Below are 22,112 nucleotides of genomic sequence, written 5' to 3' on the forward strand. Positions count from 1 at the left end.
ATGAAGATATTTGTGTCCTACATGAATGTGCACTACAGGATGACTTCAGTAGAGGAAAGTTTTAATAATCAAGTGGATAAGATGACCCATGGTTTTGTGGCTAACAGTCAACCTCTTTCCCCAGCAACTCCTCTCATTGCCCAATGGGTTCATGAATAAAGTGGTCATGGTGGTAGGGATGAAGGTTATACCTGGGTTCAAAAACATGGACTTCCACTCACCAAGGCTGACCTGGCTACAACTACTGCTGAGTGCCCAATCTGCCAGCAGCAGAGACCCACACTCAGCCCCATATGGCACCATTCCCTAAGGTGATCTGCTGGCTACATGTGGCAGGTTGATTACTTTGGACTACTTCCATCACGGAAGGGGAAGCTATTTGTTCTAACTAGAATAGACACATACTCTGGATATGTATGGATTTGCTTCCCCTGCATGCAGCGCTTCCACCAAAACTACCATCCGTGGACTTACAAAATACCTCCTCCACCACCATAGTACTCTACAGAATACTGCTTCTGATCAAGGAACCCATTTTGCAGCAAATCAAGTGCAGGAAAGGACACAAGCTCATGGAATTCTCTGGTCTTACCTTGTTTCCCATTATTCAGAGGCAGCTGGGATAATAGAATGGTGAAATGGCCTTTTGAGGTGAAAACTCAATTACGATGCCAACCAGGTGGCAATTCCTTGCAGGCCTGGGTCAGTGTTCTCCAGGAGGCCATATATTCTCTAAATCAGCATCCATCCTATGGCACTCTTACCTCCTGTCATGGCCAGGTTCATGTGTCAACTTGGCCAAGTGGTGGTACCTGTTTGTGTGGTTGGACAAGTGCTGGCCTGTCTGTTGCAATGAGGACATTTCATAGAATTAGATCATGAGCACATCAGCTGCATCCACAGCTGATTCCATTTGTAATCAGCCAAGGGGAGTGTCTTCTGCAATGAGTGATGCTCAATCTAATCACTGGAAGCCTTTTAAGGAGGATTCAGAAGAGACAGGCTCTCTTTCTGCTTTGGCCGGTGAGCCTCTCCTGTGGAGTTAGTCCAGACCCTCCACCAGAATCGTGGGCTTCACAGCCTGCCCTGTGGATTTTGGACTCTGCGTTCCCGCAGTCACATGAGACACTTTTATAAATTTTATATTTGCAAGTGTTCACTGTTGATTCTGTTTCTCTAGAGAACCCCAACTAATACACATCCCATGGCCAAAATTCACATATCCATGAACTAAGGAGCAGAAATGGGAGCGGCACCACTCACTTTAGCCCAAGTGAGCCACTAGAAAAAATTTTGCTTTTGTCCCTGAAACCTTAAGTATTGTTGGTCCACATGTCTTAGTTCTGAAAGAAGGAGAGCTTCTACCAAGAAACGCAGCAATGAATCCACTGAACAGGAAATTAAGACTGCCACTGGGCCACTTTAGTCTCCTCATGCCTCTGATTCAACAGGCAAAGAAGGGAATTACTATACTGGCTGGGAAGATTGATCCTGATTATCAAGGGCAAATACGAATGCAACAAAATAATGGAGGTAAAGAAGAGTATGTCTGGAATATAAAAGATGTCATAGAGCATCCCTTAGTACTACCATGCCCTGTGATTAAAATCAATAGAAAACTCAACAATTCAATTCAGGAAGGACTACTAACAGACCAGAAACTTTAGGAATAAAGATTTAGGTCAATCCATCAGGCAAAGAATGATGGCCAGCTGAGGAGCTTACTGAAGGTAAAGGGAATATGAAATGGGTAGTGGAAGAAGGTAATTATAAATATGAGCTATGACCACATCACCAGTTACAGAAACGAGGACTGTGGTGGTTAGAATATTTGGCAGTTCTTCAGGAAGCTAAATACAGAATTACCATGACCCAGCAATCCCCCTGCTAGGTATATAACCCAGAAAAATTAAAAGTTGTGACTAGCACAGATATTTGCACACTCATGGAAGCAACCCAAGCATCCATCAACCAATGAACAGATGAACAAAATGTGGTATATACATACAATGGATTATTATTCAGCCATAAAAAGGAATGAAGTTCTGATACATGTGACAACATGGATGAACCTTGAAGACAGCATGCTAAGTGAAATGAGGAAGACACAAAAGTAAAAATAATGTATGACCTCACTGATATGAAATAATTAGAATAAGCAAATTCACAGAATCAGAAATAAGAATATAGGTTACCAGGAGCCAGGGTAGAGGTAGGGAATGTGAAGTTAATGCTTAAATTGTACAGTTTTTATTTGAGTGAAGGAAAAGTTTTGGTAATGGATGATAACCATGGTAGGACAAAACTGTGACTGTTATTAACAGCACTGAATTATATACTTGAATGCAGTTAAAAGGGGAAATTTTAGGTTGCATACATATTGCTAGAAAAATTTAAAACACATTCAGGACTGTACAACATAAACAGAGTAAAGCTGAATGAAAGCCATGGGCTACAGTTATTAGTAAAATTCTAAGAATATTCCTTTATCAATTGTAACAAATGTTTCACACTAATGCATGGTGTTAATAATAGGGGTTTTTTTTCTCTCTTCTAAGCCTGACTCTGCAAGTAAAATCATTACCCTCCCCCTTATATGGGGCATGATACCCAGGGGTAAAAGTCTCCCTGGCAATATGGGACATGATTCCCAGGGCTGAGCCTGGCCCTAGCACCATGGGATCGACAACGAGTTCTGGACCAAAATGGGGGAAAGAAGTGAAACAAAACAAGATATCAGTGGCTAAGACAGTTCAAATAGAGTTGAGAAGCTATTGTGGAGGCTACTTCTATGAAAGCTTCAGCTACATATTTGTAACTGCCACAGTTTGCCAAACTCCAACCAACATCTTTTCTGTTAATCCTAAAGAATGCCCAGGGCTCAATCCAAGATCTTACAAAAGTTGCACACACCAAGTTTACTTTTCAGAAACCTAAAACCTTCAGATGTTTCCTAGGCCAGATAAGTCCTAAAACCCAGAAATGCCAGTCTCTCCAAGAACATTTAACCAGTTCCAGATGGAACCTATCCCATATTGTTGGCATCCCTTTTCAACATGGAAAAAGTTAGAATGGGCATAACCCAAAATCCCTAAAGATAGGGAGAAGTATCAAAGGAGGAGGAGGAGTTATAACAGAGAAGGTAGGATTGAAAAAAATGATATTTCTTTTTAGTTTCCAGTGTCTTGGAGCACCTGAAAGTAAAAACTTGAAATTGTGAAACTGTAACCCATATCAAACTTTGAAATCTGTTCTATATCTACTTGTTGAAATATGCTTTGGAATGTATTGCTTTTTTGTATATATGTTATATCTCACAATAAAAAAAAGTTTAAAAATAACATGGAGGTTAAGAACTTTGTATTTTCACTATAGGTTCTCTGTAATTAAAAAGATAAAAGGCAAAAGATGTCCAAAAAACTCCTTTCAGTGTTTTAAGATTTTACCGCTAATAGCATCCTTATGTCGTTCTTCATATATCATACATGCATTAATAAAAAATTGTTTTATCCAAAAATTATCTTTGTTCTGACTTCTTGCAAAGTCTTTTTTTATTACAGTGTTATTTTCTTTTGAAATTCAAAATATTTAAGCAAAGCTTTCATGAATTTTACAATCTGAAAATTATAAAATTTAAAATCCTAGGATTTTAAAGTGGAAACAGTCAAGGCTCACCAAAAGGACTGAAGGGATGTAACTCTGATCACTGATTGGCAGAGAACCATTTGTGTGATATGCATAAATCTGAAATAATGTCAATCAATGCTAGTTTGGGATTCTTACAGAAGTCACCTAATGGTATCAATAAAAAAGGGGGGCAAAGAGCAGGGTGCTGAAAATAGACGGTAATTAATATTTTAAAATGTCACCTTCTGTGTGAGACTAAAGCAAAAAATGTTTGTTACAAAATTTATATTTTGAGTAGTGCATTTCCTAATATAACTTTTGTAGAAAGTTTGATTGAACTCCATAAGTACTTGGAATCTCAGGTAGGACATGAGATTTTGTTGGTTTGTCCAGAGTGATGCCCTGATGAATCCCAGAGTGATTCGATCAATGAGTGGAAAAGTATTTGCAAAGCCCCCTTCGGGGAATGGTGAGAACGGGGAGAAATTCAACTTCCCCAAGTTGAATTCTTGATATTCTCACAAGCAGTGGTGGACAACCAAAACTATAGGCTGAGCCCCCAGTCTTGGGGTTTGTTCATATGAAACTTAACCCCACAAAGGAAAGGTCAAGTCTACTTAAAATTTAGGCCTAAGAGTCACCCCCAAGAGGGCCTCTTTTGTTGCTCAGATGTGGCCCCTCTCTCCAGCCAACATGACGAGCAGTCTCACCACCCTCCCCCTCTCTGCGTGGGACATGACTCCCAGGGGTGTGGACCTTCCCGGCAACGTGGGACAGAGATCCTAGAATAAGCTGAGATTCAGCATCAAGGGATTGAGAAAAACCCTAGAATGAGCTGAGACTTAACATCAAGGGACTGAGAGAACCTTCTTGACAAAAAGGGGGAAAAGTGAAATGAGACTAAGTGTCAATGGCTGAGAGATTCCAAACAGAGTCGAGAGGTTATCCTGGAGGTTATTCTTATGCATTAAGTAGATATCACCTTGTTGTTCAAGATGTAGTGGAGAGGCTGGAGGGAATTGCCTGAAAATGTAGAGCTGTGTTCCAGTAGCCATGTTTCTTGAGGATGATTGAACAATGATATAGCTTTCACAATGAGACTCTGTGAATGTGAAAACCTTGTATCTGATGCTTCTTTTATCTACCATATCAACAGACGAGAAGAACATATGGAATAAAAATAAATAATAGGGGGAACAAATGTTAAAATAAATTTAGTTTGAAATGCTAGTGATAAATGAAAGCAAGGGGTAAGGGGTATGGTATGTATAATCTTTTTTTTTTCTGTTATGGTTTTAATTCTTTTTCTGTTGTCTTTTTATTTCTTTTTCTGAATTGATGCAAATGTTCTAAGAAATTATGAATATGCAACTATGTGATGATATTAAGAATTACTGATTATATATGTAGAATGGAATGATTTGTTAATGTTTTTGTTTGTTGTTAATTTTTTTAATTAATAAAGAAAAAAGGGGGGGCAAAGAAATCTAATGCAGATTTAATAGTTATTCATGGAGGCACTGTCTCATAAACACAAATGGTGAATACTGTTACAAAGAATTCCTAAAGACACATTTTAAAAGAAATATATCAATCTATTTAAAAGCAACATAGTAAATGATTACCTTACAAAGGTCATGAATATATACAAAAATACAGTTTAAAAAAACTTTTTTCATGTAATGCAAAGAAGCATCTGTGACGTAGGATAAAATTTCCACTGATAGCATTATGCATGGAATCAAACAACTCGGAGGGAAGATAAATGTGGCTTTAGAAAAAGGGCAAAAAAACACAAAAACAAATCCAAAAACAATGTGCTAATGTTAAAGATTCTGAATAAGACTGTTCAAAGAAATAAGCAAGGTATATTAAAATAATCATTTCACACAATATGTGGTTGTAAAATATATAATGTAACTAAATTAAAGTATAAGGATTAACTTGACTGTTTAGAAACATTTCTAAAAATTTTTATAAACAAGTTACCAAAAAAAAAACCTCTTAGTTCCTCTCCTTAGAAGGATGGGGAAGTGCCTTGGATCAAAAGTCTGGCATATAAAGTGATTCTTCTCAACTCACTCAGGTTACTTATAGGTCTGTGGTAATTTCTTAAACAGACAATACTGTGAAATTAAGTTAATAAGCTACTGACTCATGACACAGTTACTGAGTTGAACACCTGGGGAGCTGTTTAGAATGAAAGAAAAAAGCTCTTGAATGGGAATCAGGAGACTTGGACTCTGGTCTAGCTTTGCCATTTACAGGCTGTATGTACTGTATCAGGTCACTTTATGAAATTCAGACTGTTCATAAAATACAGGTATTAGTTCTAGAGTTCATTTCCAGAATTAAAACTCCATAAATTAAAAGATATGAAAGATAGTGGCCCCTGAGAGAGTGGAAGCATAAAAATGTGTGTAACATTTTAAAAACTGCACCTAATGAACATTTTTTAAATATTAAGCATTTTTAACCATGTTGTTGGTCCTGTTTGTTCTTTGTTTCAATTTGAATTTTTAATTTGCCAGGTTTTTTTCCTCTTTCTCATTAACACATACATTTCACTACAAACAAAACTAATTAGCTTTATAGGCAATCAGTCTTTAGATTATTTTTACTAAAATAATCTTTACTTTTTCAAAGAACTAAGTCACAAACAATAATAATGGATGTAAGAACATACCAGATGGTACAGATTATCTCTAACTGTTCTGAACATGTTCTTAAATGTGCCACTTAAACAATTATATATCTCCCTTGCTGGTTTAGAAATTGGACAACATTCTATAGAAAACGATAGTCTTTCTACATTGCACGAAAGACCAAAGTTTAACTGTGACCTTTTCAATATCCTTGCTTCATTCTTCTGGTATAATTTATTTTCTCCCATTTCATCATGACTTAAATTAATACAAACTCAAATACATTAATGAATTTTTACAAGACAAACTTACAAAAAATTAAAAGTAATTCTGACAAAATAATTTTGGACATAAAAGAGTCATTAGAATTCACTCAAAAACAGAAGGGAAAGTAGACTTCGTATCTAGAACAGCATATGTTCACAGTTCACCCCTTTACCTTGATGGTTATCTTGAAAAGTCAAGTAAATAAATGAGACTCTTCCAAAAGGAGGCTTTCCTTATGCCTTATATTATAAAATAGAATTAGTGATTTGTGCAATGAAAATGAAAAAAAAAATCCTCAGAGATCAAGCAACCTCTATCTGCATTAAGTGGCATGGATACTTCTGAATTATTTTTATTTGACTTTGAAACAAAATGGTTTCATCCTTCATAACTACAAACGCATCCAACCATTACAAAGCCCACAACTAAACCTCCAATTATTAAAACTGGGGAGTAAATCTCCATTTATAAAGTCAATAGCTTTTCTTTAAGTAGTGCCAAGAGCACACTAACTGGCATGTAGATGAAAAAAAATACTTACTGAATAAATAGTGGTATTTCTCTAATTTATTCTACTGATAAAACTAAAACTCTGGTAGACTGAGAAAAATCTATAAACGATAAATGAATTTAGTTCATTATTTAGCCACGAACAGAACAAAAGTATAAATCCCACAGTTTTTAGACGAATCACATCACAATCTTAATTGTCTGTTAAATCTATCCCCCAAATAGTCTTCAGTATGCAACAGAAAACAGAAACTTGAGAAAAACCTCTCTTCTCAGAGAAACATGAGTCACAGTCATTTCTGACAAAATGTTCCTGTTGCATGTCAGCCTTCCCAGACAGAAGAACAAGTTTGCGGAGCATTAAGTGTGTAAGTGTGATGGAATCTGAATCACCAGATTTCATAAAGAGTATTTTTAATGAAAACATACTTAATATTTAACACATAAATTAATGCCAAGATAATTAGAGCTATTACTGTAGTCTCTTACTGTGATATACATAGATTTAAAGTTCATTTTAAAAAATGTAGGCTAATGTGATAGTGCCAACACATTTCTACAATATTATGGCAAATCAATACTCTTAAAACTGGTTAAAGTTAAGATTCAATGATTATGTGAAAGCAAAGTATGGAATTATCAACTAAATAATTAAATTTTATTTTATATCCACATTGTTATGCTATAAAAACCTTAGACTTTTTTTTTAAAACATAGACTTGGACTTTTTAAAATAACACAGAGATCTTAACTATTTTAAATGCAAAGCACAAATAAAATTATTTGTGAGCAGCTGTCATGAAGGGCTGCTGAATTTTTAATAATTAGTAATTCTGCTGTTCATATTCATCTAAGTTATCTTTCTTTTTTTTTTTTTAACTTTTTTTATTGTATAACATATAAACAAAGCAAAGAAAGAAAAAAGCAATAGTTTTCAAAACACTCTTCAACAAGTAGTTACAGGACGGATACCAGAGTTTGTCATTGGCTACCAAACCATCATCTCAGATTTTTCCTTCTAACTGCTCCAGACCTGAGGAAGCTAGAAGGAATGAGTATTTTTTTTATCATCACAATCAAGTTTTTTTTTAGTGTGAAAAATAACATATTCAAAAAAAATCAATAAATTTCAAAGCACAGTACAACAATTAGTCGTAGAGCAGACTTCAGAGTTTGATATGGGCTACAATTTCATAATTTTAGGTTTTTACTTCTAGCTGCTCTAAGATACTGGAAACTAAAAGAAATATCAATGTAATGATTCAACAGTCACACTCATTTGTTAAACTCTCCCTTCTCTGTATAACTCCACCATCACTTTGATCTTTCTATCACACTCTTTAGGGGTATTTGAGCTATGCTCATTCTAACTTTTTCATGTTGGAAGGGGTTGTCAATAATATGGAGTAGGGAGATAGAACCAGCTACTGCTCTGGAGAGGCTGGGCCCTCTATGTTTTAGGACTTAACTGGTTCAGCGACCCATTTGGAGGCTGTTTGTGGAAAGTTACTTTAGTGCATGGAACCGCTACAGAATCTTATATATTACCCTGGGTGTTCTTTAGGATTGGCTGGAATGGTTTTGGTCGAGGGTTGGCAAGTTATAGAGAGGTAGCAGGGTCTAACTGAAGCTTTTGTAAGAGCAACCTCCAGAGTAGACTTCTCGAGGTTGAACTCACTTAGCCCTTGATACCTTATTAGTTAACACTTCTTTTCTCCCTTTTGGTCAGGACGAAATTGTTGATTGCACAGTGCCAGGTCCTGGCTCATCCCTGGGAATCATCTCCCACACCACCAGGGAGACTTTCACCCCTGGAGATGTAATGTCCCATGTAGGGTGGCCTGGGCAACGATTTCACTTACATAGTTGGGCTTAGAGAGTGAGGCCACATCTGAGCAACAGAAGAGGTCCTCCAGAAGTAACTCCTAGGCATACCTATAGGTAGGCTAAGCTTCTCTGCTACGTACATAAGCTTCACAAGAGTAAGCCTCAAGATCAAGGGCTTGACCTATTGATTTGGGTTGTTTGACACAGTATCATGGGTTTCCCAGTGGAAACATTTAATAGTTTCATATTTTTCTAAGAGTTTTCTTTAGTATAAATAAAACAAGGCACAGAGAAGCAGTTAAAAGAATTAAGGAGAGTATCAACTACTGCCAAATCAATCAAATGATAATACTAGCAAGTACATGATCCCTGTTACCTAGCACTAATTATTTAAAAGGCCATGCAAACCAAAAATTGTCCTTTCTGGAAAACGTGTATATATTAAATGTTAAGGTATCTATAAAAATATAAGTTGTAGGGCATAGGCGCCAAATGAGAGACTCCTTTTCACTACCTACTTTTTAAATTTAAATAAAATAATTACATAAAGCAGAAAGTAAACTGGAAAATATGCAATGTATGTTTATTTGAAAATGTTTATTGTTTTTAAAGCAGTGAAAAAGAGAAAGGCTGATAACGTAAAAATATGCATTGGGCCACAAAACGTATTTTCTTATATCATAACACCATATAATTTTTTCCAAGTAATTTTCCTCAGATTAAAAATTTGAGTTATTGCTTCATCATAAGAATGTCTACCTTGAATATTGTTTCTAATAATTATGGCAGGTTTGGCTAAATATCCACCTGTCTTTGCCAATCTCTGGTATGACTAATGACATTCATTTGGACCATCACTAGCAGGAATTAGGGACTTCACTGATTTTTCTCTAAGTGAATCTAATACATAGCTAAGTATACAGACATGAGGGTGGGCCATGTTCTCGCCTGCCATGCCAGAGACCTGGGTTCGACTCCCAGTGCCTGACCATGCCAAAAAAAAAAAAAAAAAAAAACCACATGCAAATAAATATACAGACATGGTAGAGAAATAATAACTTCAGTATACTTTTAGTGATGTCGATTTGTAAAATAATTACAAAGCAACATATTCAAAGACTAACAGAAATTTGCAAGAAAATGATAAAACAGATTTATAATAATATTCAGATGTTTCAAGTGACCTGAAATAAAGGAAAGAAAACACTGTAAAAGGACAATTTACCAACACTTGACCAAAATGTCATATATCTCATATGGATAACTAGACAAAGATGTCCTACCAAACATCTGTTACAGTATATCTAGAAGAGGTATAGTCATTATGAGAAGAAAGAATCATCTAATTTAAAACAATCTAAATGAAAATATCATCGGAAATTTTCAATCTTTTGTCTCCAAATCCATAATCATCAAGCAAAACTGATATTAAACTATAGCTGACCAACAAAATTCAAGCAGTCATTGTTCAGAAATGCAAAAGTCAATTCTCAAGTTAATATGGAATCACAAGGGGCCTCAAATAGCCAAAGCCATCTAGAAAAAGGAAAAAAGAAGACCATCTGGAAAAAGAAGACTCCTACTTTCTGCTTTCAAAACTTACTACAAAGTCACAATAGGCAAAGGCCAGACCTTGTGGCATAAGGAAAGACATACAGACCAAAGGAGTAGAATTGTGAGTCTGGGATAAACCCTTACATTCAAGGTTAATTCATTTTTTTAATGTAATTTTTGAGATATATTCACATGTCATATAATCATCCAAAGTATAAAATCATTCATAGTATCATATAGTTGTACATTCTATCACAACAATTTTTTAATATTGTCATTACTCTAAAAAAAAAAAAGAATAAAAATTAAAAAGAACACCTAAAACATCTCGTACCCTCATCCCCAACCCCACTACTTACTTATTTTTTGTCTTTATTTTCTTACTCATTTGTCCAAACACTGGATAAAGGGAGTATCAGTCACAAGGTTTTCACAATGTCACAGTCACATCATAAAAGCTATTTAGTTATACCATCATCTTCAAGAATCAAGGCTACTAGATTACAGTGCAACAGTTTTAGGTATTTCCTTCTAGCTATTTTAAGCTAAAGGGATAAAACTAAAAAGGGATGGCTATATAATGCATAAAAATCATCTCCAGAATGACCTCTTAAGTCTACTGGAAATCTCTCCACCACTGAAACTTTCATTGTGTTTAATTTCTTTTCCCCACTTTGGTTAAGCCGACATTGTCAATCCCATGAATCCAGGGCCAGGCTCATCCCTGGGAGTCATACCCCACATTGCCAGGGAAATTTATACCCTGGGGAATCATGTTCCACAAAGTGGGGAGGACAGTGAGCTCACCTACAGAGCTGGCTTAGAGAGAGAGGCCACATTAGAACAACAAAAGAGTTTCTCTGGGAGTGACTCTTAGGTATAATTACATGTAGACTTAGCTTCTCCTTTTGCAGGAAGAAGTTTCATAAGAGCAAGCCCAAGATCAAGGGCTTGACCTATTAAACTGGTAGTCCCCCATGCTTGTGAGAATATCAGCAATTCACCAGGTAGGGAAGTTTAAAAGTGTCACATTTGTCCCCAGATGCTATGACACGGATAAACCTTGAAAACTAAGTGAATGAAGCCAAACAAAGAAAAACAAATATTGTATGATTCCAGTTACATGAAATACCTAGAATAAGCAAATTCAGACAGACAGAAAGTGGGTTAGAGGTTTCCAGGGAAATTAAGTGGGGGGGGGGGGGGATTGCTCAGTGACTATAATTTTCTGTTTTGGGTGATGAAAAAATTTCGGTAATGGACAGTGCTGATGGTAGCTCAACACTGTAAATGTAATGAACGTCACTGAATTGTACACTTGGAAAAGGTTAAGTTGGCAAAGTTTAGGTTATTTACATATTGTCACAAAAGAGTGAAATATATATCTAGAAAACAAAATTTCAAAAATCACTTGGCCAAAAGATATGCTGAAAACAACAAATTACTACTAGAAGGAAGATCCAAATGTTAAGATATTAGTTTTCCTCAAATAGATTCCACAAAATCCCTATGAGAATCACAACAGGCTTTTTTCTAGAAATTTGAATGTTAGTTCAAAAATATCTGTGGAAATGTAAAGGACCTAGTACACTGAAAGTCACCTTGAAAAAGAATAAAGAGATCAGGCTTCAATTAGAGACAAAAACAAAGCAAATTTGGTTGAGACTAAGGTAAATCAGAATACAGGCAAAGGATGATACTGTATCTATTCTAGAGCTTTACCTACTGTATAAGATCAAAAGCAGAGAGGTTTACTGCGTATAGAACCTAAGTCTTCTATAAAATACAATCTAAATCAACCTCCCTGGATAGCTCATTTAAACAACCCAAACACATGGAGCCCAGAACAGGAAGGAGGCCTTATAATTCTGTATAACAATGTAATTCCCAGATAGACATTCCAGATTATGGTTAGCTAATAATTAAAAAGCACTGGTAGAGTCCCCTGAGGGACTGTGAAAAAAATATGGAACTACTAAACTCTGTCACCTGGGAAACCCTTGGAACTCTCTCAAACATTAGGGATTCCCAAGAAAATAGGTCAAGCCCTTGATTCTGAGGCTTGCCCTTATAAAACTTATTTTTATAGCGGAGAACATAAGACTACCTAAAATTATGCCTAAGAATTGCTTCCAGGAAACCTCTTTTTGTGGCTCAGATGTATCTTCTCTCTTAGCCCAACTCTGCAAGCCAAACCATTACCCACTTACCCCTATAAGGGACATGACATTCAGGGGTGAAAATCCCCCCTGGCAATGTGGGACATGACTATCAGGGATGACAGACTGACCCTGGCACTGTGGGATTGATAATGCTTTCCTGACCAAAAGAGGGAAAGGAAATGTATCAAAATAAAGTATCAGTGGCTAAGAGAGTTCAAACAGAGCAGAGAGGCTATTCTGGAAGCTATTCTTGTGCAAGTTTCAGCAGATACTGCTGATTACCACCTGTTTGCCAACCCCAACCAACATCATTCCTGTTAATTGAGATCCTACAAAAGTTGCACACATTAAGCTTACTTTTCAGAAACCTAAAACCTTCAGATGGTTCCTAGGCCAGATAAGCCCTGAAACCCAGAGGGGCTGGCCAGTCTCTTCAAGAAAATCAACCAGCTCCATTCCCCTATTCCATATTGTTGACAACCCTTTTCAGCATGAAAAAGTCAGAATGGGCATAACACAAATATCCCTAAAGATTGGGAGAAGAAATATCAAAGGAAAAGAAGGAGTTAAAACAAAGAAGATAGGATTGAACAAATGAGTATGACTACTGAATCATGATAGTGATATTTCTTTTAGTCCCCAGTGTCTTAGAGCATCTAGAAGTAAAAACCTGAAATTGTGAAACTATAACCTATTCCAAACTTTGAAATTTTGTTTTACTACTTGTTAAAATGTACTTTGAAATTTATTGCTCTTTTGCATATGTTATATCTCACAATAAAAGATGTTTAAAAAATTAACAATAACAATTTAACATTTTATATGGGAAAAGAAAATGAAGTGATACTTTTTCCCAGTTTGTCCCAAGTTAAGTCTAAGTGATAAAATACATACTGTATTTGGAAACAATTATTTCCTGTGTTTAATTCTTCAATATTCACTGTTAAGTATCCTAATACTACCAGGATCAAGGCCATGGTATTAATTACATCTTTATATTTATACGATTTTAAAAATGAGATTGTTTACATATATCTACTCCATTAACAGTGTAAACTATGTACAGCCTAGGGTTTAATGTACTTACAGCTCCTTGTGTTTGTCTTCAGCCAAGATTTGGTCATTTGGTTTCAGAGAATATCTATAACAAGAACAAAATTATATCAGTCAAACAAACATATAAGGACATTTGCCTCATGAACATCTGATTACCAGTACAGTGGACCCCACCCCCACCCCCCATCAATGAACACTTCTGCAGTTATAAATAGGTCTCTCTCTTAACTAATAAAACAGACTGCCCGAGTAGATGGTATGTTACCATTCTATTCATCACTCAAGATACTGAAGGATGATCAACTCAACCATGGTTTGAAATCACAAGACATTGTCAATAACCTTCTATAGTGAATCATCTATAATGTGAGCATCATCCAGCAGTACAAAATCCAATAAACTATTACAATGTTAAGTATTCAAGTGTCAAAAAAATTGCAAAAGCTGATTATTATTTGTTTTTTTTTTTACTTCAAAAAAACAATATGCTGCTAAAAATATCTTAAGAAAAAAAAAAAAAGAAGCTGGAGGTCTCACACTGCCTGACTTTAAGGCATATTATGAAGCCACAGTGGTCAAAACAGCATGGTACTGGTATAAAGATAGATATACTGACCAATGGAATCGAATAGAGTGTTCAGATATAGACCCTCACATCTATGGACATTTGATCTTTGATAAGGCAGTCAAGCCAACTCACCTGGGACAGAACACTATCTTCAATAAATGGTACCCAGAGAATTGGATATCCATACACAAAAGAATGAAAGAGGACCCGTATTCTCACACCCTATACAAAAGTTAACTCAAAATGGATCAAAGATCTAAACATTAGGTCTAAGACTATAAAACAGTTAGTGGAAAATGTAGGGAAATATCTTGTAAATCTTATAATTGGAGGCGGTTTTATAGACCTTACACTCAAAGCAAGAGCACTGAAGAAAGAAAGAAAGAAATGGGAACTCCTCAAAATTAAACACTTTTGTGCACCAAAGAACTTCAACAAGAAAGTGAAAAGACATCCTACACAATGGGAGACAGTATTTGGAAATGACCTATCAGATAAAGGTCTAGTATCCAGAATTTATAAAGAGATTGTTCAACTTAACAATAAAAAGACAGCCAACCCAATTACAAAATGGGAAAAAGACTTGAACAGACACTTCTCAGAAGAGGAAATACAAATGGCCAAAAGGCACATGAAGAGATGCTCAACGTCCCTGGCCATTAGAGAAATGCAAATCAAAACCACAGTGAGATATCATCTCACACCCACCAGAATGGCCATTATCAACAAAACAGAAAATGACAAGTGCTGGAGAGGATGTGGAGAAAGAGGCACACTTACTCATCGTTGGTGGGAATGTCAAATGGTACAACTGCTGTGGAAGGCAGTTTGGCGATTCCTCAAAAAGCTGAATATAGACCTGCCATATGACCCAGCAACACCATTGCTAGGTATCTACTCAGAGGACATAAGGGCAAAGACACAAACGGACATTTGCACACCAGTGTTTGTAGCAGGATTATTTACAATTGCAAAGAGATGGAAACAGCCAAAATGTCCATCAACAGATAAGTGGCTAAACAAACTGTGGTATATACATACGATGGAATATTATGCAGCTTTAAGACAGAATAAACTTATGAAGTATGTAACAACATGGATAGACCTTGAGAACATTATGCTGAGTGAGACTAGCCAAAAACTTAAGGACAAATACTGTATGGTCTCACTGATATGAACTGACATTAGTGAATAAACTTGGAATATTTCGTTGGTAACAGAGACCATCAGGAGATAGAAATAGGGTAAGATATTGGGTAATTGGAGCTTAAGGGATACAGACTGTGCAACAGGACTGAATACAAAAACTCAGAAATGGACAGCACAATACTACCTAACTGTAATACAATTATGTTAAAGCACTGAATGAAGCTGCATGAGAGAATGATAGAGGGAGGAGGGCTGGGGACATAAATGAAATCAGAAAGAAAGATAGATGTTAAAGATTGAGATGGTATACTCTAGGAATGCCTAGAGTGTATATTAATAGTGACTAAATGTACAAATTTTAAAAATGTTTTTGCATGAGGAAAAACAAAGGAATGTCATTATTGCTGGGTGCTGAACATAGATGGTAATTAATATTTTTAAATGTTGCCTTATGTGTGAGACTAAAGCAAAAAATGTTTATTTCTTACAAAATTTATATTTTGAGTAGTGCATTTCCTAATACAACTTATGTAGATAGTTTGATTGAATACCATAAGTACTTGGAATCTCAGGTAGGACATGAGATTTTGTTGGTTTGTCCAGAGTGATGCCCCGATGAATCCCAGAGTGATTCAATCAATGAGTGGAAAAGTATTTGCAAAGCCCCCTTCGGGGAATGGTGAGAATGGGGAGAAATTCAACTTCCCCAAGTTGAATTCTTGATATTCTCAAACAAGCAGTGTGGACAACCAAAGCTATAGGCTGAGCTCCCAGTCTTGGGGTTTGTTCATATGAAACTGAAGCCCACAAAGGATAGGTCAAGTCTACTTAAAATTTAGGCCTAAGAGTCACCCCCAAGAGGGCCTCTTTTGTTGCTCAGATGTGGCCTCTCTCTCCAGCCAACACGATGAATAGTCTCCCACCCTCCTCCTCTCTGCATGGGACATGACTTCCAGGGGTGTGGACCTTCCTGGCAACATGGGACAGAAATCCCGGAATGAGCTGAGACTCAGCATCAAGGGATTGAGAAAAACTCTAGAATGAGCCGAGACTTAGCATCAAGGGATTGAGAAAATCTTCTCGACCAAAAGGGGGAAGAATGAAATGAGACAAAGTGTCAATGGCTGAGAGATTCCAAACAGAGTCGAGAGGTTATCCTGGAGGTTATTCTTATGCATTAAGTAGATATCACCTTGTTATCCAAGATGTAATGGAGAGGCTGGAGGGAACTGCCTGAAAATGTAGACCTGTGTTCCAGTAGCCATGTTTCTTGAGGATGATTGAATAATGATACAGCTGTCACAATGTGACTGTGTGATTGTGAAAACCTTGTGTCTGATGCTCCTTTTATCTACATTGTCAACCGATGAGAGGAACATATGGAATAAAAATAAATAATAGGGGGAACAAATGTTAAAATAGATTTAGTTTGAAATGCTAGTGATCAATGAAAGGGATTAGTAAGGGGTATGACCTGTAAAATTTTTTTTTCTGTTTGTTATATTTTTCTGTTTTCTTTTTATTTCTTTTTCTGAATTGATGCTAATGTTCTGGGAAATGATCATGATGATGAATATGCAACTATGTGATGATATTGTGAATTGCTGAATGTATGTGTTGGGAATGTTTGTGTTTCTTGCAATTTTTTTTCAATTAATAAAATATTTCTTTAAAAAAGAAACAAGTAGAACATATGGAATAAAAATACACAATGGGGGAACAAATGTTAAAATAAATTTAGTTTGAAATGCTAGTGATAAATGAAATTGAGGAGTAAGGGGTATGGTATGTATAATCTTTTTTTTCTATTATTTCTTTTTATGTTCTATTTCTTTTTCTGAATTGATGCAAATGTTCTAAGAAATGATGAATATGCAACTATGTGATGATATAGAGAATTACTGAATATATATGTAGAACAGAATTATATGTTAATGTTTTTGTTCTTAATTTTTTAATTAATAAATAAGTTTTTTAAAACAATATGCAATTATTAATTCATTAAATAAATACTAAATATCTACCACACACAAAGCAATGTTCTAGATAGAATGGCATAATGAGGAAAGTAAGCTTTGAAGGTTATGATTGACCTATTTGATAGATGAAATATTTGCCTATGGTGATTAAGTTAAGTTTGAGTCTCCCTTTTCATAAAACAGAGATCACCTTAATCACCAGACAAGGATGTCTCAAACAGCCTATTTGTGTACAACTGAAGGTAAATCGACTCTCTGAGGGATTAAAAATAGTTTCTGAGAGATACACAGAAGTAAATAGTTTCATGGACAAATCTCAGTTTCTCTAGTCCACTCGCACTCAACCTTTCTCTAAAATTAATCTGGAGAAGTCACTGTGTTCTCCTTTCCTACTTCTCCTTCCACGAGTGCCCTTTACCCACATTATAAAAACAGCAACATACTCTCACCCATCCTAAACGGAACTGTATTGCGTTGCCTGGGGTACAGATCCTCAGGAGTGCTAAACAAGGAATGATGAGTACTACTTTTATCTGCAAAATATTTAATTAAGGTGCCACAAACTAACTACAGGGCATCCTGTTTTATACATTCTTTCTGTAAAGAGTAAAGCTAGAAATTAGAAATGGGGAATTGTGATAGGATGTTCTATTTTCAGATACATTGTGGAGTGGAGCACAAGTTGATGACAAATTTTATTTTTAAAGTTTATCTCTTCCATACCGTGATCATCATAAAAGAATTCACTACTTTTCAAGAAGAGTCCTCTTGTGAAGCAAAGCTAAAAGAATTTTCAATAAGAAAAAACAAAGACGTTGTCAATTTATCTCTTCCAGACAACAAAATTAAACAAAGTTCCCTCCCAATGCATCTACTTACTGAGAAGAAAACATCAGAAGATGCAAATGTTCTAAGAAATGATCACAGACACTTATCAACCCATTTATTTGAATTGAAAAAAGTCGTCAGACATTTTTCTCTAATGAAAGTAAATCTGATTGGCTTGACAATGAAGAATAATTTTGCAAATAAGGTTATAAAGCAGACAATGGCCTTAAATCAAAAGGCTTTAACTAAAATAAGTTTAAAGCAACTGATAAAAGCATTTTATGAAAAAATTGACATAGCTCTATTAACTTGAACAATATTTAACTTTTCTCAACACTTCCTGAAATGTTAACTTAAACATGATGACTCTAAGTAAATAACTAAAATATAATTAATAGTTATAATTGAAATTACAATCAATAAGCCTTTTTTTTGGATTATTACCTAGAATTGCATGTTTCTAATAACTCTAATAATTCGCAAGTCATGTGGTTTCAAATTCTCTACTTCCAACAAAAACTGAAGAACCTAATTAAGTTATGAGATGACAAATAATTTTGATCATAGATCATTTGATAATAGAGGAATTCAAATAGTTGAGTCACACTGCTTAAACCAAACCCTGTCTATTAAAATCCAATTAATTATGTAAACTAGATTTCTCAGCACTTATACCTCTAAAAGTAAAAAGAATGAAACTGATGCTGAACATGGTCTTATTCTAGCAATGAGTATTATTTATCCAAAAAACAATGAAGTAATTGAAAAAATTAAGCATACTAAAGAATAGCTTCAACTGTCTTATTAAAAGGTACAATTCCAATAATTTCTAATAATTATTTAGCATTTTAATAAACATGTTGTTTTATGTATTACATGCTAATTATAAAAATAATCACTAGAAGGTATTTCATATTTAAATTTACATACTTTTTTGGTATGAAGTTCAGGCACAAAAAGATATTAATAGCTTGATGTATGCATAGCATATTATACACAAAATATACTTCATGCATAAAAGACAGTCACGTAAATATTACATGAGGATAAAATCCAGTGGGAAAAAATTTAATGAAAATACAAATTCAAAGAGAAAAAGGCATACAAAATTTTTAAATGTTTTTTAAATTTAAAAAAATACATATTTTTCATGTATTTGTCTAGGTTGATGATGGTGGATAGCAAATCACTGATATCTAGAGTTCATTTAAAAAGTGATCAGACTTATTTAGTCCTGATAAAAACTAATAATATTTACCTAATGTGTAAGGAAGTACTGGTTAATCAAAACATGCTTGTTAAAGCTAAAATGCTTGAAAACTACTGGGTTTGATAGTACATATTAGCAAAATGCTTGGTATATACACAATATATATCAATGCTATTTTTCTTCTTGTTCTTAGGAGTTCATAATTCAGTAAGCAAATAAAAATAACCTCTCACAGACAAAAGAAAGTGTCACTAGCTGATAGGTTCCAAACAGAGTTGAGAGGTTATCCTGGAGGTTACTCTTTCACATAATATAGATACCACCTTTTTAGCAAAGGTATAATGGAGAGGCTGGAGGGAACTGCCTGAAAATGCAGAGCTGTGTTCCAGTAGCCATGTTTTTTGCAGATGACTGTATAATGATATGGCTTTCGCAATGAGACTGTGTGACTGTGAAAACCTTGTGTCTGAAGCTCCTTTTATCTACCTTATCAACAGATGAGTAAATAAATTAATAAATTTATTAATTTTTTATTACATGGATTAAAAATAAATAATAGGGGGAACAAATGTTAAAATAAATTCAATAGATTGAAATGTTAGTGATTAATGAAAGGGAAGGGTAAGGGGTATGGCATGTATGAATTTTTTTCTGTTTTCATTTCTTTTTCTGAATTGATGCAAATGTTCTAAGAAATTATCATGATGATGAATATACAACTATGTGATGATATTGAGAGTTACTGATTATATATGCAGAATGGAATGAGCATATGGTAAGAATGTTTGTGTTTTTATGTTGGTATGTTTAATAAATAAAATTTTAAAAATTAAAAAAAAGAATATATTAGATGGCAAAAAAATAAAAAGCAGAAATAATAACCTCTCACAGTGTGGTAAGTGTTACAACAAAACTAAGCACAATATATAACGATGGCACACAAAAAAAGGGACAGCTTTTCTTTCCCCAACCTTATCTTCCTTTCCCATCTCAACTCCCTTCTTTAGTTCTGTTAGTAACTATTTGAAATACCACTAAAAATAACCTATAGTTATTAATGAGCTATTTTGCTGCCTGTGCTGGTGTGAAGGTATCATGTACCCCAGAAAAGCCATGTCCTTTAATCCTCATTCAATATTGCTGGGTGGATTCTTTTTGATTGTTTCCAGGAAATATGACCCACCCAATTACGGGTGGTAACTTGTGATTACACAGTTTTCATGGAGATGCGTCTCTACCCATTCAAGGTAGGATTGCTTACTAGAGCCTTTTAAAAGGGAACATTTTTGGAAAAAGCTTTAGAGGCATGAGAGTCAACAGAAACAACAGAGCCAACAGAATGGAAAGAGCCCCCAGGGAATCCATTGAAGAGAAAGCTAGCCAATCTGGCCATGTGCCTTTCCAGCTGAGAGAGAAACCCTGAAAGTCACTGTCCCTCTTAAACCAAGGTATCTTCCCCTGGATGCCTCAGATTGGACATTTCTATAGCCTTGGTTTAATTTGGACATTTTCACAGCCTTGGAACTGTAAACTTGCAACTTAATAAATTCCCCTTTTTAAAAGCCATTCTGTTCCTGGTATACTGCATTCCAGTAGCTTGCCAACCAGAATACTGCCTAATAGGATATTCTAATTTTTAAAACGAAACATCAATTTAGCTTGCAGATTAGAGAAAAGGTGATTTGTTCCTCCAAGCAACTTAAGGAATTATTTTCAAAGATCAGAAACTATAAACAGTCTGTCTCAACCATACCACTGTGGTGGCAGGGAGAGTCTGCTGAAATTAAAGGCACTGCATCACTTTACACTGGTGAGGAGCTGTGGGACTGACAAGAGCCACATGCTCAGCAGGACAGGAAAAGCGCACAGAGTCTAGAGGCTTCACAGGAACATCTGACAACCTACTAGGTCACACCCTCAAGGAGACTTGATACTGGCTACTCTCTTCTCCTGAGAAGTGGGTCTGTCCAGTTTGGGAAAATCTCACTGGGGTCAGTAATATCTGAGGAGACCCTCCTCAAAAAAAAAAAAAAAAAGGCTCCATATGGTCAGGGCAAGAAACAGAAAAACAAGAGCTGTAAAATTCTAATCAGTTAAACAAAATTTACACTAGAGGTGTAGAATAAATTGAACTGAACGCAAAAAAAGAGATAGAGAACAAAGCCATTCAACAAGAAAATCCTAGGTAAAGAGTGAAAATAACCTCTAGAATAAATTAATTAAGGAAATCAAATGCCTAGACACCAACAAAAAAATAACGAGTCATACCAGGGAAAATCAAAGATACAGCCCAGTCAAAAGAACAAACCAAAACTTCAAATGAGACTCCTTTGAGTTGTTTCAAAGGAGTTGAAACAACTAATTCAGGACATTCAAACAGACATGTAAAATTTCATCAGAAACTATAAACAAACATATTTATACAGAGTTACCTGTAAGGAAAACAAAAATCTTTACAAGACATTTTAACAAAATGTATACAAAAAGTAGTGTACAACCATGATTCTAAAACTTGTTAGTAACTAAAACAACTGTCTCAAATTCACTTTGAAAGCAAAGCATAATTTACAAGTATAAATGTAAACATACCATCGGTCCCAAATCCTTTCAAATGAAATGGAACTATTTCCCCACTGAAGTACTCACTTAAACGTTTCAATGTGGGTATATAATTATATGAGTTCTCATTTTCACTTACTACATCTTGTTCTGTCAGTGTTACTGCCATTG

General features: G+C 35.3%; 1 protein-coding gene across 4 annotated transcripts in view; it reads right to left on the bottom strand.

The window, feature by feature from the left end:
- The window catches only part of ADK (adenosine kinase), a 626,273-nt gene that overhangs the window by 545,724 nt on the left and 58,437 nt on the right, over positions 1-22,112 (bottom strand). For all 4 annotated transcript variants that reach the window (XM_077124867.1, XM_077124866.1, XM_077124868.1 and 1 more), the window contains exon 3: positions 13,680-13,733. In XM_077124867.1, the coding sequence (XP_076980982.1) occupies positions 13,680-13,733 (54 nt within the window). The remainder of the gene's footprint in view (positions 1-13,679; positions 13,734-22,112) is intronic.

This window comes from Tamandua tetradactyla, chromosome 13 (assembly GCF_023851605.1).
Source record: "Tamandua tetradactyla isolate mTamTet1 chromosome 13, mTamTet1.pri, whole genome shotgun sequence".
Classification (NCBI taxonomy): domain Eukaryota; kingdom Metazoa; phylum Chordata; class Mammalia; order Pilosa; family Myrmecophagidae; genus Tamandua; species Tamandua tetradactyla.